The 18,145-nt window shown below is 42.5% G+C and overlaps 2 protein-coding genes across 2 annotated transcripts in view; one reads left to right on the top strand and one right to left on the bottom strand.

Annotated features, from left to right (window-relative positions):
- snd1 (staphylococcal nuclease and tudor domain containing 1) overlaps nt 1-18,145 on the top strand; it is a 156,356-nt gene that overhangs the window by 56,879 nt on the left and 81,332 nt on the right. The window lies entirely within an intron of this gene.
- lrrc4.1 (leucine rich repeat containing 4.1) lies at nt 9,312-16,813 on the bottom strand. Its single transcript, XM_057323629.1, has 2 exons — nt 16,018-16,813; nt 9,312-15,867 (listed from the first exon to the last, which is right to left on the bottom strand). Exon 2 carries the CDS (start codon nt 15,234-15,236, stop codon nt 12,648-12,650), a length of 2,589 nt encoding a protein of 862 aa, XP_057179612.1. The 5' UTR covers nt 15,237-15,867; nt 16,018-16,813; the 3' UTR covers nt 9,312-12,647.

Here is an 18,145-nt window from a genome sequence, read left to right as displayed (position 1 = left end):
TTCGTCAAGGCCCCTGTTGCACAAGTGCACACTCATCGTTTGAAGATGCGGTCCGTCGTGGTTCTTTTTGCAGTCTCACAAGCGGTACGAAAGGAGTTTGCCTTGTGTCCTTTGATTAAAGTTGCTGTTTTTTTTTTTTTTGAAGGAAATGAAACATTGGAAAGAACTCACAAGTGTAGCGGCATATTGTTTTTCTTGTATTAAATACAGCACACCACACAGCATTTTTCTGTCTATAATTGTTAAGAACAGTATAACATTTCTCTTGTGGATTGTATTGATTTTACTGTAGGGCACAATGCTTAACTTGGTAGTCGACATGAAATGTTAAGCAGAACCAGTAATATCTTACAATGTGACATGCTGTACTAAAATAATTTTGCCTTGACCTTTTGATTCTCACATTTTTATATGACCTTTTAATGAAATGACTACATTAAGTAATGCTAAAAATCCTCGTCAACTTATTAAAGTGGTAAAAACCATGATGGTGACCAGCATAAGCATATGAAAAACTTGTTGGTTTACATGTTATGTCAGTTTGAAGTCTCTCTGAGGGATAGTTGTTATTTGTCAACTTTCCGAAGGTGGTATTAATCACTTCAGTAGAACTCTAGTATAGACTTGTCCTCTTTTCTGCTTCAGTGTTTCCAGGTGCCAGCAGTCAAATCCCTCTGTGTCCTTCCAAACAGAGGATATGCCCTTCCAAGAGAACCCCACTCCAGAAAGCACATACACGCACTCCCTTTGTCTTTTTTCTTAAAGAGACCACGGGTCCATTGTTCATTGCGATTCTTTTTTAGCATTTATTTTACCCCAGTAATGTCACCGTGGCATGACCCATAAACAATATCTTGTTAAACTTCCTTTTCATCCAATAGACAGAAACCCTTGTATTTAAAATCAACTATTTTTTTCATAGTTTTAAAATTGCAAGTTCCATCATTTGCATGCATCATTTTTACACCGTTCCCTAACCTGGAGTTTCTAACTATTTTTTTAACCAAACCCAAATAATTTCGTCGGTTCTGATTGGCTGTAACTGTTGCGTCACACTGCATTTTTGCTTCCAGGATAAATTAAACCTGTCACGTTGCATCTGGTTATACAATGTTGTTAAACTTCCTTGGCCAGCGCACACCTCATCCAATAGGGCTTCATATTTTATATCAAAGGCAATTCATTTTATCCCTGAAAATCTCAGGGAACAACATTTTTGTCACTTTTAGTGTGCCGTCAATAAGGAATAAAGCCTGAATTATTGAATTTATCATCTTTTATTTTGCAGTCATACTACGACTATATCAGAACCACAGCTCGGAGCACCATCGCGAGGTGGGCACAACCTGACCTTCATGCGAAGAGATTTAGGTGGTGTCCATAACATGGTCATACGTGCATGTGCGTGCGATTTATTCGTAACCGATTTAGCCCCCTAATCCAGGCTGCTTTATGATGTGACTTTACAGAGTTTTGTCCGAACAGTAAAACTGTGTGTCCATCAGCTCTCGCTGTCTGTCTCAACACAGCCTCACATGGAACGAGATAACGGAATGATAATTGTTCTAATTGCTGCAGGAATTAAACGCCACGGCCGACGTAACGCCCCGCACCATTTTCCTCCACATCTCTGTCTTTCTCTTTTTTCCCGCTGGCTCGTGCTCACGCGGCGCGAGCGTAATCTTTTAATCAATGATATCGAGCCGTGTTATTGTGGTTAGAAGTTTTATTCACCTCCGTCAGCGGCCTTTTGTGAAAACCAATGCCGATTCCACTTTGTTTTCAAGGGATTTGAGATATTATGCCTTTCTGAAAGGTGTCTTGCAAAGCCGCCATTATGGTGCCGTTAAGAGCTGTCGGGTTAATGCTTGTTTATGCGCGGGTGAATGCGTTTATGTGACGAACAGCCAAAGGTGGCGTTTTAAAGGAGCTTCTTGCACTGGGTTGAATGGTTCCTATGACAATCGGGTTGTTGGTTGCCATGGGAGCCTCATCCTGGTTTCTCCTTTGGCCCATTCACACTCGACAGCTGTCATCTCGGCCATACACACACACACAGATTTTCTCAAGCCAGCATTCCTTTTTCCACCCCCGTTTTTCTGTTTAGTTTGATCTGCAAGTATTCGGCTGACTGGTCGTTCTCATAAACAAAATTCTCATATAGTGCTTATGGGCGGGTGCAGGTAGAAATGTTTAATGGAACTTTTTATGTGATCAGACTAATTTGCCGACTAAACATACAAGACCTCCTGTGCGGAACACCTCGAGTGGGTCCACAGGAAGCCCCTGAGCCGAACCCAGCAAATGGGATCCTGCGGAGTTCTCCTGAGGATTACCTAACCAACATATTCACTTGATGAATCTGTTCCTTTGTTGGCTGTGCACATTTTTATAGACACAGATGCAGTGGATTTGCATCCGAGGCACAGTTGCGATGTACTCCTTCAAAAACAATTTCATTTTCTATGTGCATCTTCTCTGCCTTTACTTTAGATCTGGTTTCCCTTTTCCTTCACTTCATTCTGGTGGTTTTCTTAATCTTGTTGTCTCGCGGAAGCTCTTGGGAATTGCAGTTTCTGATTAGGGTGTGTGTAATAAATCTTTTTAGGTTGTTATTAACGCATTTGACTGAAATGAAATGAGCTGAAATGAATTCCAGCTATTTATTTTAACGGTTTAAAGCAGTGTTCCCTTGGAACTGTACCCATGACCTTGGCATGACTAGCGCCACGTTGATCAGTTGAGCTACAGGAAAGCAAGTTTTAGTCGTGGCTTAGTAAATGCTGTCGGGCCCGATGGCCATTATATCCTCAGGAATCAGCTCTTGCAGTGTAATCCTGTAGTAGCTTACTCCAGCACAATGCCTGACCTCTCCTGGCAGGCAGGACACCCCGAGAGCCCAGAGGAGAGGGCCTGATCTGCCCCGCCACGTCAGCGCCCTACCACACACAGCTCGAGGAAGGGCAAGCAGGACAGAATTCATCTGTAGAGCTCCAACACAGTTGGACCTTTTCCCTAATAGTTTTGAGAGAAAAGATTGATTTATTGTAAAAGCCAATGTTGAGAATTATGTGGGGTTTAGCACAAAAATGTCAGCAATTTTTGTCTATTTTTAATTTTGTTAAAATAGGTAGGTGTTTATGATTTACAATGTTACATACTATAGCTATGTTTTATATTATATTATTTTTTATTATAGTAGTCTAGATACAATAAAGCCCTTAATTTAAAAAAGTAGGTTAGATCATTTCTGACCAGGTATTCATGAATTTTAATCAAAGTTAATATAAAGCAGCTGGCTATCAGGCTGTTGTTTCTTGGCACATTTTGGCTTTATTAAAAAGCCAGATTTTCACAAGTCTCAATTACCTTTTTATCATTTTCATCATTTAATAAACATCCAACCGTATTTCATAACTTGGTGTGGGTGGTAACAATCTTGATCGAGTTATTGATAATAGGAGTCATGACGTTTGATAGTATTCAGCGAAGTAGCCTTATTTTATTTTTATGCCTGCCTATGCTTAACTTTTGTCTGTCTGTCTCTGTTTGAAACAAGGTTGCAATATATAATCTATATTTGGTTTGAAGTCAAATGTCATAAAATTGACTTTTTCCCCGAAAGTCTGACCTAAAATCTTAAAGGGACAGTTCACCCATCAAGCTCAAGTTGTTTCAAGCCTGTCTACATTTCTTTCTTTGGTTGAACATGAACAAGAACGATATTTGGAAGAATGTAGCAACTAAGATTTCTGAGGCTGTATTGACTACCATAGTGGAAAGAATTATTGTATATATTTTTTGTTCTGTTAAACACACAAAAAAATGTTTTTGAAGAATTTAGGAAACAAACAATTATGGTGCACCTTTGACAGCCATTTTAATGGTAGTCAATGGTGCCCCAGAAATCTCCATTGCTAACATTCTTCCACATCTTTCTTTGTGTTCATTAGAACAAAGACATTAATACAGGTTTGGAACAACCTGAGGGTGAGTAATTCATGACAGAACTTTCATGTTTGGTTGAACTATCCCTTTAAATATCCCTGTTAATTCTATTATCATTATAAGTTTACTGTTGGGAATCAGGTTGAGACGGTGTTTAATCCTGATTCCTTTTTTGTACATAATCCGTGAATTATTTTTACGTTAATTTTTAGCCCTTAAAGTAATGGATTACAGCAACAAGAAAATAGTTTCCGAGGAAGTGTTTGTATTTGAAATGCACAGCATCTGAGCATCTGCTCAGTTTGTCTTTATTAATGTTATACACTCCATAAATTGGTCATGGACGATTGTTCACTGAATTGAGTCTGTATCTGTGGCTCTAATGGTCACATAGTTCTCCCCTTAAGCAGAACAAGTGCCACAGTCACATTAACAAGATGGCTGACCCAACAATAAGCATGGCTTTTCTGTACTTGGAGTCATAAACTTCCCCCAATATTATTGACTGATGGTGCAAAAGGCAAAGCTATCATGGGTAATTGGCAAAAAAGATACCATATGGTCTAGATCATAACAGTTGTTAATCCAGTCCAAATGGTTTCTCTTATCTGCGTTTGTTTCGACGAGCACAAACGCGTGTGCCACAACCGTGCGAGATGATGATGATAATAATACAAGTATTAATGGCAGAAGCAGCTGCCTCTTAAGTGCCTGACAAAGAATGCAGGTTTCACACCAAAAAATACGTTCGCGCTTCCAAAAGTCTACTGATCATTTGTGTTCCAGACTCTGCCTATAAATGAGTTCTTCACAACTTAAAAGAGAAAATGGAAATAGCTGCAGCTATGCTGACATTTTTGCTCAATTACACTAATGAGAGCATTAGGAGCGCGTGTGCATTTGTGGCTCCGCCAGCCGGAACTCTGAAATGGAGCTTTTTCACGCCTGAGAGCCTGAGAGTCGTCTTAACTGCGGCTCGTACCCTGACGGCAAGATTCTCGCTAGGTAAAACATTTGGCCCCGATGAGCGGCATCCCTTCACGTTGTTTTCTTTTCGACGTTCACTTTATTGCGTTTCTTTAGCGCAATCCCGTGCCAAGAACTAGTCGGAATTTGGCCGGCCTCCTGTTCCACCTTTTTAAAGCGATGAAGTTGGCTTCCTGTCTCCTGTGACGTCCCCACAGGTACATTTGCCTCTGTTGCTTTATCTGTTCTGCAGGTCCAACGGGCTGCTAATGGCTGTGTTTGTCAAGATCTAGATGCCTTGGCGTGGCCTGTGCCAGCAGAGGTGTGAGGCACGTGCCAGGGTTGCTCGTTTCACCCTGCCACATGCCAGCAAGATGCCCGATGTTGTCTTAGCGTCTCATGCACGGGACCTGCGTTTTCTGCCAGGGCCCGCAAAACCTGGCACTGGATGCGTCTTGCGCTGCGGGCCTGAGGATAAACACTTGATTGTTTTTTGTTAACAGGATTTGCGGAGGAATTGAAGCTAGAGCAGGCTGCCGTCAGGGGTATGACAAGGCAGCTTTGTATTCTTGTTTGTCCTGTAACACTTTTTGTATTGGTTGGAAGGTTGTGCTAACACCCTGGCTGTCTAACATCAAAATTAGTTCAGTCAGTGACCAAATTGGCATGAATATCCCCTTTCTACTTGAATGGGGAAAGACTGAAATGAATCTGAACCAACAGTTTTGGATTTAAATAACATTTTGTAAACAAGAAGATTTTTAACTGCTCTTTATGGGGTAGTTGGAACTTTTTCCCCCAGATTTATCCAACCACCAGATTAAAATCAGTTATGATGTCTCCATAAAAAATCCACCTGGCTCTTTTAACTGGAGTCTGGGTGTACAGCCACTGTGCTTAGCTTAGTTTTTCTATTGATGTATATACGTGAGCATCACCTTCCCTTTATGTCTGTGGTTCACAGTTCCCCAACAAATGCTAACACATTTACATTGCAATTTGACTCTGCAACAAAATCTCCAACAGTTGTTAGACTCTGGTGTTTGTTGAGGCAGTGTGAATTAGCCTTTTAAATGAAGAATGGCGTAAGAAAGCCCCCTCTTCTTTTTCTAGAGTTGCCTATGCATCATGCACATCTTTATTCAATTTCCCGGAAGCCTCCGGTACAGCGCTGGCTTAGATTTATTGCTGTATTAATCTACACTATGTATCCAACACTCTTGGCATCAGTGCTCGCATCTAGAAAGCGAGCCGCCACTGCTCGCCACGTTGTCACCTGTGCTGATTTAGCAGGTGCTAACTTCCATCAGCCAGGAAATGTCAGGCTGCCCTGGGCCGAGTTTGTCGGCTGCCTCTTTCACGGCAGCGTCCGGTGATTAGAGACTGCCTTTTAGAAGAAACGTTAGTGTCCAAAATATGATCCACTTCTGAGACAAGGCCCATGAGTTTAATTAGCATGTCACAGGTGAATGGCTAAAGTAAGTGGGAGCTTGTACTGACATGATCATCAGCGGTGGGGATGTGTAGCACGCGTCGCCCACTACTGTTAGCATGCATTTCCGATTCTCGAATTAGAGGGTTTGAACATTTTGGGGAGAGAACTGATCGGGATGATGCTGTCTGCTGGTACTGTAAATGTCCTCTGTGAATTGTGAAGTCTGGTTGTTGAAGCACTGATGCAAAGATGCACCTGATGTGTCTACATATTCCCCGTAGAGTTACCGGTGCTGCAGGCAAAGAGGCAATTGCCTTGAGCAGACGGCACAGTATCTGTCGATCTCCAGATCTCAAACTGATTCTAACCAAAGTGCCTTTCATGCATATCAGTACAATCTGCGGCCATCTTGGCAACAACCGCTAGCTGCTATGCATTTATGTAACAGGCGTGCACCCGCTATATGGATGCATTGGGAAACTCACCAAAACTGTGCCAGGTTTGCTCATTTATAACAGGTTGTCAAATCATAAACCCTGCAGTTATACACGTCAACAACATTAGAATAAATTTGGCTGATCTAGCTAATGCATGCATGTATGTTTGTGGGATGCGACGGATGCAAAACATGTAAGGCAGTTGGCTTTTTATATGGATTTTTCCTACAGCCGCCATGTTGATTGATTGTTGAGATTACTCTTAATTTATTTTTCTCCATCTCTTCCATATATCTGCCTTGACTTTGTCCAATTATATTAATCACCTTGTGTTCATACTTAGTAATATGTCAAACTATTTTTAAGACCTCATAAGGACATGGGGATACACATTTGTTTTCCTCAAGCATGCTCATTTAAAAAACGTTTGGTTTCCTTCTTTTTCGACCTCTCTCTCTCTTTCTCCATTTCTCGAATCGCATTTATGTGGGTCCATTAAAAACTAGAGGCTGGCCGCCTGCTCATAAAACCGTCTTGAGAATTCAGGATAACTGCTTTCACTGTATCTTAATATATTGGATTTGAATCCATCTTTTTCCCACGTTTACATTAAGCAATTATGCGTGGTTTAATAGCTTTCTAAATGGCGACAATAAATAAAAAGAGGAAAATGAGCTTATCTGTTTAAAGAAACTTCAAAGCCCATGGTTTACCAGCCTGTTGTACGTGCCACACCACAATCTATTTCCAAACAATGATTTTTAAACAACACAGTATATCACTTCTGTCCTTCTGAAACCTCGTATCTCCATATTTTGTGATTTTTTTTTCTCCAGACATAAACATTAGTTACCCTGCAAATATCGGACCAGTAAAACGTATCAACACAGTTTTTATTCTCTTGAAAAAAAGTACATTTGGACATCCAAGGTTTCCGAAGGACATAGTAGTTTTGCTCATTTTTTAAGTTGTTCAAGAAAGATGACTGTTGAAAATGCCCAGATATAACATTCGTCTCCCTTTTTTCCATTTTGGTGAAATCCATGAACTTCATCCATTTCAGCACATTAAATCACAGGGGCTTTGACGACTACTCTTTTGAGCAGCCGTGTTATTTTTAATTTTTCCCTTTTGAAGTTGCAAAGACTATGGGTCTTTTTTTAAACGTATCGATAACAGAGAGCGCTGAATTCCTGCTTGTACTGCTTCCATTTGCATGACGTTTAAAGGGAGCAGGCTGGCACAGACAACCTCCTGCGGCACTGGAGGCTTCTGAAATGGCACTGAGGAGATATGCAAATGTGCCATGGAGAGGGGCCTATAAACCTCAGGTTTCCACTTTACAAGACTACTACAGACTACAAGAGCACTGCTTGACGACGGTTTTACAACCCGAACTGTCTGTTGAGGATCCTAAGTGTGTGTTTTTGGTCTTCAGATGCATATAAGGATTTTAACATGATCTTTATATTACCTCAGTATTAGTTGTCTGAAAAGTTACTTGGTTTGTGTCTGAGGATATGCATCTTTTCTATTTGCCGGTTTTAAATGCTAGGAGGCGCAGAGGTTAACAAATGATGAAACAGATTCTGTGCGGCAGCCATTTACTCCAGGCAGTGGCATCTAAATTAATGATGGGTGACTTGGTACCCCAGCAATGCTTTTTCCTGTGTTTACTTCATGGGTAATTGGACCCTCCTCTCACCCTTTATGGACGAGGATACGGACAAAACAAAACCTAACAAAATGGTGATTAACTGTGCTGTCTTTCATTCATTCCCCCTCGGTGGCCATCATGAAGCCACTTCTTTTGTTTTCGCGAGAACAGAGGCTCTAACAGAAGTGAAGCCAGTTAACATCTGCTCAGGAGACCTCCTGAGACAGCCAACGAGAAGGTCAGACAATGACAAACGCTCGGTTAGTCAGTGCGCAGGGGCTGTTTTGGCAAATAATGGAAGAATCTGCAAATCTCCTCTAATAAACCAGAACAGACAAAGCAGTTAACTTGATTATGAATGCAAACACTCACGAATCATTAGAAATTATAGCTCCTGTCTCTGTTTTGCTGCTGAGCTTGCAAACAGGCGATATCCATAAAGCATGTTATTACTATGGGTTTTTAATGTATATCCCTAGAGTTAATGCTTTTTTCAGTCTATGTAAAGGCCGATTCACACCAAGAAAGATAACTAAAAGGATAATGCATGACTTCTTTTGATTGGCTGTCATTGTTTTACTGTTCATCCGATTAAAAAATGCTCTTAAAGCGTTAATTCACCCAAAAATGAATATTTTTTATTCATAACTCACTCTTATGTAATTTCAATCCTGTGTGACTTTATTTTTTCAGCAGAACACAGAAGATATTCTGAAGAACAGCATTGTCCCTCATTGACTTGATTTGTATGGCCATAAAGCCACTGAGACATTTCTCAAAATATCTTATTTTGTGTTCCACAGAATAAAGGTTCATATACAAGTTTTGTATAATAACATGAGGATGAATAAATGATGACAGAAGGAACTTTTGACTCAACTATCCCTTTAAACGTGATCTGTAGTATTATTGTTATAGTTATGATATGGATTCTTAAATTTAGAGGGATTTTTTTCTTGCTCCATACAGTTATCTTTATGGATATCATTCTTGGTGTGAACAGGCCATATAGATAAACACAATATATTAGGCAAATTAGATGCGCACAAAGTTAATGAAAATTGGAGTGAACATAAATATCACGCTGTCCAAACGAAACATTTAAAAATGTGTTACATAAAAATACTCGTTATTTACTAACAAGACAATGCATTGAGCTGACCAAAGGGAAAACTCAATATCGCCTTTATCTGCCAATAAAGGCAGTCCATCACTTGCCTGCATTCCACATTCCATCTGTGGTTAATATTAGCCCCTCCCCCTTTTCACACCTCTACTAGTACAGCCCGGCATTCACAGCCGTAACCTTCCTGTCTTCAGCTCTAGTTGGCAGTCAAACCTCATGCATTTCCTCTGAAATCTCTGTCATGCACATTCCCCATCTTTTAATCCTCTCCTATCTTAGTCATTCTTATTTCATTTACTTTATTCCTGTTTAACTGTTATGCAACATTGCACCATGGCTCGTGAATGAAATATCGAGAACACTTCAATCCAACACACCCACCATGCTTCCATGTCTTAATAGCATCTGTAGCAAACCTCTTGTGTTTGTGCAGATATGTTATTGTGAACGTCCGGCTCTGAGAAGCCACAATTCAGCCTACATCAGTGAATTCAGGTCTTTTTATCTCACCAATGAGCTGAAGAGCATGAAGGGTCCTCAAACCCCTCGGCAGAATGCACCCTCGTCTTTTATTCTCTTTCTCTCCGCTTTTGTAAGCTGCCTGCTCAGGGATCTACTTCAGTCCTATACAATGCGCCATTAAAGCCAGACTGGCAATTATAGCTTAGATATTCGACTGCATAAACAGCGGCTCGCTGGCTGTAATTGCGGTTTTTGCCGGCAACAGCAGTGTCATTTTTTGTGAAGACACCAGGGTGAGGGTTATAAGCTGTGAAATCTTTAAATGTGATGCTTAATAAAAAAAAAACTGATAATACGCTAAAGTGCATCATTGTTTAATGCGGAAAAAAACTTTCTTCTAACCCAGAATAGTGTACAGAGCCAACTAAATTGTGCTTATTTGTGCTTTATAGCATTTTGCAAACATTTGCAAATTTGACATTTGACATGTCTGCCTCTTACTCAACCAAGACAGTTCTGTTTGTCCCATTAATAGCATGAGATGACCTGTTTGGAACTTGACATTGTTTTTCCAATTCCTTTGGGTGTCGCCAGTGCTGCAGGTATTATGCACCTCACCTTTAACATCTATTTAAGTGACAGTCTGTGGCCATCTTTCCTGCATGTTTATTTGCTGCGTGTTCAGATGATTAAATGCCAGATTTGAGTCGTTTTTGTGTTAGTATGCTCGTGTGCTGCAGTTTGCATCGCTGTTTTGCAGTTCCATACAATTACTCACAATGTGCCACAATATCAAGGCCCGTGGTACGGATTACCCCACACCCCTACTTTGTCAGACAGCCAGAACCACTGATAAGACGGACACTGTTTACAGAAATACAGCTTTAAAGCACAGATTCAAAAAGTGTTAGACTGGTATTAACTGGGGCACTGCACAGCCTAAAGCAAGGATCATTCTGTTGTGCGCTGTATGTGTGTGCATGCACCGTGGGACTCGATCGCACCATGGCCAGATGTCCCAATTTTATGTGAAAGGTGTGCGTGTGTGAAAGCTAGATCAATTATCATGTAATAAGCTTTAATCTACCATACAGACTCCATCCACTCAAGCAATATGCCTTGCAATGCAATCATGGATTATATTTTATTACCCACTAATATGCCATCAATTTGTGGGCCGAATGTTTTATTTTGTATTATATCTTTTGTTTTCTTGGCTTTACAATTAGTCAGGGTAAAAATACGTTGCTGAGGAGACTCAAGCTGGCTTTTCTGTTTGCACAGAGGAATGCACTAATGCATGTGTCGCAGCCAAAGCATGCGAGTCTGTACAACATGTCATGACGCACATCTTATGATGTCGTTCATTTGTGCATGTTATGATTTTAATTTATACAGCATTTGGTTTGTACATCTGCAATATAACAAAAGCATTATAAAGTATGTAAATAAAGCATATTATAAAATGCCCATTTAACCTTATGCTAATGTTTGACCAAAGTATAAAAACTTTAATATAACGCATATAAGCAGTCACTGAGTTTAAAGGAAAGAGATGCCCCAAGTGTTTTTCAAATGACATAACCAAAGCTTTTGACTAGACCGTCCACAAAAGCAAAAGCAGCCCATCTTTTTGTGCAGACGTCTCAGGTAAACAATTTGAATGTTTTTTTTAAACCTTCTGTGAGCAGCAATAGTCCAAACAGCAACCCCGCAGTCATATTTTTATCTTTTACCGACGTTGTAGCAGAATCTATGGTAAAGGCAGTAAAATGTGTCCTTTCTAAACCCACTTTCTCTGGCGTAAAATAGTCCTTTCGCAATTATAATGTAAGATAAATTAAGCCACTGCAAGACTAGAATCCATACAAAAGAAAATGAAAAAGGGGTAAAACAGCATCTGCCCTTCCTTTTAGACTTGACCGGCACCCAGCACTGTGAGGGTTAAAGCAGAACTGCAGTGAGTCCTACTGCAGTGTCTAAAGCAATTGGCTGATCGCAACAGTACATCACGAGAAAGGAAAAGGAAAATCTAAATTGGTCTTTCTTTTTTTGTTCTTTTCTTCCAAAAATCCTTTTTATTGCATTTGTAACGTTTGGCACAGTACAAATTCATGGTGCTTTTACAAGATAAACCTGTAAAGATCGACATTGACCTTTTTTCTGTTTTGTTTAGAAAGAATTCTCAGTATAAATGTTCTTTTTTGTGTTTTTTCTGCATTCTCTGTAGCATTGTTTAGAAATCACACAGAATGCCCTTTTTAAACAAGACTACCCTCATGTCTTAAATTCAGTACTGCATCTTAAAACAACTCGTCTTTTAAATAGGATTTATAAGTTAGAAAATAATTTCAGTTTATTTTTTTAATATAATCTGCTTCTCTATTACAGGCCAATGGTAGTTTCAGTTTTTCCATATATATTTATTTAGAAGCATGTACATCAAGAAACAGTCTCTGTAGGGTTTGCACTCTGTTCAAAAAAAGTCGTTCCTGTCTTTTTTCTCTTTGTGCATTCTATTGCATGTTTTCATGACGGTGCAAGGATAACATTATAATGGGGAAAGAGAGGAGATTTTGGCTGATGTTGTGATTCGTTGAGGGGGAGGGGGGCGGACTATATCTGAGTCTCTTGTACTTTTTCCTTGTTGTGAGTTTTTATGACAAGAGCCTCTGGAGCAGCTGTAATGCCACTGGGCAAGGTTCGGGGCAGAGAATTTCCAATGCTGTTACTTTCTGTCCATCTGGCTCCATGGCCTGGTGGCTTGTAAGTGTTGTATTTGGGCTTCATGGTGCTGTAGTCGAGTTTATGCGGGCTGTAGTCCACTTTATGAGGACTGTAATCCATTCTGGACCTGTGGGGGCTGAAGTCCGATTTGCTGCTTACGTATTCCGCTTTGAGAGGGCTGTACTCTGCTTTAAATGCACCGTAGTCTGGTTTGAAAAGGCTGCAGTCTGTCTTGAAGGGGCTGTAATCTGTTCTGGGTTTAGGCATACTGTAGTCAGTTTTGGATTTCGGAACTCCGTAGTCTGGTTTGAATGGGCTGAAGTCTGGTTTTGGAGTGTGAGATTTGTATTCAGGTTTGTGAGTATTATATCCTGCTTCGTAGGGACTCTGATCAGGTTTTTTATGCATGTGGTAATCTGGCAATGACTTGTGTGAATAGTCTGTTAATTTGTGAGAACTATATTCCAGAGTAGGTTGGTACATGTAGTCCGCCTTAGGCTTGTAGGTGTTGTAGTCTGACTTGGGTTTGTAGATGCTGAAATCCTGTTTAGTTTTATGGGTACTGTAATCTGGTTTTGGTTTGTAGCTGTAGTCAGATTTGTGGGTGTTGTAGTCCAGTTTGTAAATACTGTTATGATCCCTTATCTCTGGCAGAGTCAATGCCCCCTCTCCTGCTATATTGGCAGCAGAAGCTGGTGGCGGCAATTCTTCCTCCACTGGAATAATTTCCACAGTTCTGGCTGCAGCCACTGTGCTCCTTTGCTGATGCCGTTTTCGCAGTTTATAAAATACAATTAGCATGATTGCTGCAAGCAGGGTGACTGCCACAAAACAACCAATGATAATCTTTGTTGTCTTCATCACCTCATCCAAACTGGTGCTGGCTGGCTTGGGTGGCTTTCCTGTTGTCACTTTCGAGCCAGGTACAGCAGATGGGCGACTTGGTGGTGTGTCGGTACTCTGGAGAAGGACTGTCGGCGTAGAAATGAAAACCGGCTGAAAGACTGATGGCGAGGCCGTGGTGGTGGTGCTGGCGCCTGCTGTGGTTGTGGTGGTTTTGGTCTTGGGCATTTCTGATGTGGGTCTAAGCACCTCCACTGTGACTGTAGTAAAGTAGCTGAGGTTCGATGTGTTCAGCTCAGCCGCACTTACATTTAGGTAGGCTGAAGCGTTGGAATTTCCAGCTGCGTTGGACACCATGCAGGTATACATGCCCGTGTCACCTGCTAGCACATTTGAAAAGTTTAAAGTCCCATCATTTAGCACGCTTATCCGTGGGTGGCTCGATGCATGAGTTAGAATAGTCCCGTTTGGTAGGAGCCATCGTACAGCAGACATGGCTGCTGTTCGGCATCGCATTTCTGCCACACGTTCAGCGGAAATGTTCAGGTCTCTTGGGGCATCTGCGATGAAAGGGGCGGAGCACTGCATTGCCCCCGTGTCACCCCGGTCCAGCTCAACCAGCTGCCGGCCCCTCATGTGTGCAGGTGAGTGACATCGTCCACAGCACGTCGAGTTGGTGGGTATGAACTGACGTAGCCAACGTGCAAGCCAAAGTGAGTCACAGCCGCAGTTCCACGGGTTGTGGTGAAGATGGAGCTCCACTAGGTATTTTAGGGGGGAATAAAGGTTATGGGGCAGTGAACTGAGATTGTTGTGGGCCAGGTTCAGCTCCACCAATGAAGAAAGGTCATCAAATGCATTTCTTTCAATCACCCCTATTTGAGAGTTCATGATCCATAGCTTTTTGAGTGAAGTCAGTCCTCTGAATGAGCCCGGTTTAATCTCCGGAAAGAGGTTCTCTGAGATTTCCAGCTCCTCTAGCCCAACCAGAGGGCTCAGATTGGGCATCTCACCTCGAATGTTGCACATCCCCAGGTTGAGGTACTTGAGGTTGATTAGACCTTCAAAAGCCCCATCAGAGATATACTCCAGTTTCCTCAGTTCACCCAGGTCCAGTCGCATTAGGGAGGGCACTCGGTTGAATGCGTAAGATGGAATACTTTCAATAGGGTTATTTCTCAGCCACAGCTCTCGCAGCTTAGACAGATACTCAAACGCTCCACTTGGCACCACTGTTAACCTGTTATCAAAAAGTTCCAGTGTGTTGAGATTTGTCAGTCCACTGAAGGCACCCACTTCTATTTGTCTAATAGCATTGCGGCCCAACTGCAACACCTCCAGATGATGGAGGTTGCGAAAAGAGTCAGCCTGTATGGACTCAATGGAGTTCTCCATCAGGTTTAAGTGCCGGGTGTTGGTAGGGATACCCGGTGGCACACGAGTGAGCCCACGCCTTGTGCACACCACCTTGCTGAGCTGGTTGTTGCAGGAGCAATCAGTCGGGCAGCCCTGGGACCCTGCCGCGGCCGCCACGTCCACGCACACTTGAACCATGAGGAACAGGACACAGAGCAGGGCGGCTTTCCTGGCTCGACGCACAGCTACCCGCCCCAGGAGACTCATGATGTGGCACATTCATAATTCAGCATCGTCTGGGGGGGGCGTGGGGTGATGATGGTGGTTGGGGAGAAGGGGGTAGTAAGTGGGGGAAGGGGAGGGGTTCACCTCCTGACTAATGAAGCCCTATCCTGGGTTAAACAACACTCTAGATTGTTTTTCCATTTACTGAACTGGAGACTAAATGTTCAGTGGCAACAAATACAGTAAAGGGGGAGGAGTGAAAAGCCGTTGATAATGAACAAAATAATAAGGGGGATTATGTGTTTTAAAATAGAAAAAGGGTTGGAAAGTCTGGACACCTACCTCAAAGGTTTTACACGTCCAATTTTTGCAATCTCAAAATTGATGCTGATAATTATTTTCCTCAAAGTCCTATATTCCCAGGAGAAGCAAAGCCTTCTCTTTATTCATTTGTCAGAAAACAAGAGATGAATGCCAAAATGGCCCCTAATAAATCCACAAAGAACCATCTGAAGAAAAGCGTAGTGGCTCTGCAGGGCCTTAGAGCTTTAGGCAAGAGTACCATTCCAGTTTTGCTCCTATAGAAGAGCTCTTCCCGCACTATCCACAGATGCTTGTCCTTGGATACCTCCGCTTGACGCCGCCACTAAATGCCTGTGTCTCCATAGAGGAACGCTCACACATGCTAAACCAAAGTAGGGGGAGGAAAAAAGGGAGGGGTAGTTTGAGAGGGAAAAAAGAGAGGAATAAGAATGAGAAATCCAGTCTTTTCAAATGTTCCTCTATTCTTTTGTTTAAAGAATAATAAAAGTGTCCCTCCAATGTTCCCACTCACTTTATTATGTCCGTGTCATCTGGTATGTTTTGTCCGCTTGATTTGTCAATGCCTTGTCCAGCTGAAAGACTGTGACACTGCGGTCATTAGCGCATTTCTTTCCTTAAGTAGCTCCGTGTTCCATGTCCGTACGCACTCGCGCACAACAACGGCTGGAGCTTTTTTCTATGCAGTTCCCAATAATCCTTTAGTTTCTTCTTAAAGGAGTGAATGACTCAAGTCCAGGGAAGATGCAGGTGAGGGACCAGTGACGGCTCTTTAAAAAAGCCCATTCACTGGAGAGAGATTGCCCGCTGTCTGCCTCTTTCTCCGTCGCTCTCTCCTGCTTTCGAGCGCGCTCTCTCACTCCCTGGAATGAGAGAAAAAAGAGAGAGCGTTTCTCCCCCCTCTCCGTGACGTCGTGTCGATCAGAGAAGTATCCGTATAGCGCTGCAGTGCCCTAAGCTCAGTGCAGAGTTGGAGCTCTCAGCTTTGTCAGCGGCACAGCTGTCCAGCTCGAGCTGGTGGACCAACGCTGAGGTAGGGGAAAAGTGGCTCCCCACAGCAGCATCTTTCTTTGCTTCCTCCTTTTATTTTTAACCTTGCCAGCCCCTGGTTAATCCTCTTCCCGCTGTCGCGTGCGACAGGCACCAATATTTTTCTGTGGCATGGTAGCCGGCACCCGGGACATAGACTTTACATGCTTGCTCTTCCTTTTGTCCTTCAATGTAAACGTGAATGTACTGCTGACGCATCACACTCCAAGCAGTGCATTGGTTTGATGCATTGGTTTTAGTATGTTAGCTCATCCGTGTCCGCCCTCTCTCTCTCTCTCTCTCTCTCTCTCTCTCTCTCCGTCCCTCTTGCTCCCCTCCCCTTTCTCTCTCACTCCTTCATTTTTCTCTCTCCTTCAATTTTCTCTCTCTCTCTCTCTCTCTCTCTCTCTCTCTCTCTCTCTCTCTTCTCTGCCCAAGGTTCTGGTATTTTGTAGGACTGTTTAGAGTTGGCTGCAGTCTTCAAGTGAACTGCTGTGCATTGAAGCAGGTTACTCCTATATATCGAATAAACACAGTCCAACTGATGAATGATTTTTCCCTGTTCTCCATTCTGGGACTCTCCTCAAAACCTTTGTCTCTTCTGTCACTCCTCCTTTCTCCCCCCTCCTCTCTTCCCTTGTTTAGCATGGCGAAGTGGACCGATTTGTGTGGTCAGGCTAGACTTCTGTTGACTGAACCTTTTTTGAGTGCTCACTACTGACCGACCAGAGTGGTTAGTCTGCAGCGTATCATGGGGGTGGTGGTGCTGTACAGCTCTGTGTTTGTGTGTGTGTGTCACCAAAGGCATTTGCTCTCCTCAGATGGATTAAGCCTCTTTTGGATGCGGTAGAGGGGAGTCTCTGTACTGTGCAAAGCGGATGTAGAGACACTTTTTTCCATTCTTTCTCTTTTTCCCTTCTAAGATTAAAATATCTCTCCTGTCATGCAGTGGGAGCTAAGATGGTCCCTGTTCGGAGAATAGAATGTGCAGTTTTAAACCTTTTCTCTATGGAGAGTGCTGTTAAGCATTGCTCTTTTAAAGCACGGCCCCTGTTATCAGTCTCTCAAACCTTTGGCATGTTGGCTTTCACCCAGTGTTAGCCAGCAGGTGAAAGGTACTTTAAAGAGGTACTTGTAGAAAGGTTGCATCTCACGCTTGTAACAGCAGATGTTATAGAATTGAACAGCAGTGCTAAACAGCACGGCACCCTGGGCAACTGATGGCTGGCATTTTGACACGCCACCGTGTATGTGTGACAGCGAAAGTGTGATTGTGAATGTCTTTGTAAATGACACCCATGGCTTCTGGTAATGCCTGGATATAAACTAGAACACTTTGGAGGATTTGTGACCCGGTTGCCTGTGGCTTACCCTCTAAATTATGACCTATTTGTGCAAGCGTGTATAATATACATATATATAATTGATATATAATATATTTATATTTTTGTGTGTGTGGTACACACCTCTTCGTGTCATGCTGTGGGTGGCCATTGGCAGGCCACCTTTATCATTTGGGCCATGCCACTCACCGGCTGTGACGCTGACCCAGAATGCCATGGCTGTAGTAGGGATGCCCAACCCCCACCCCCTCAAACCCCAGGCGTTCTGGA

This window comes from Triplophysa rosa, linkage group LG24 (assembly GCF_024868665.1).
Source record: "Triplophysa rosa linkage group LG24, Trosa_1v2, whole genome shotgun sequence".
Classification (NCBI taxonomy): domain Eukaryota; kingdom Metazoa; phylum Chordata; class Actinopteri; order Cypriniformes; family Nemacheilidae; genus Triplophysa; species Triplophysa rosa.
The sequence above is the reverse complement of the archived record's forward strand: the minus strand, read 5'-3'. Positions and strand labels throughout refer to the sequence as shown.

What these genes read in the sequence shown, in the direction of transcription:
- lrrc4.1 (XM_057323629.1), bottom strand. Translation starts at nt 15,236, where the DNA reads ATGTGCCACATCATGAGTCTCCTGGGGCGGGTAGCTGTGCGTCGAGCC.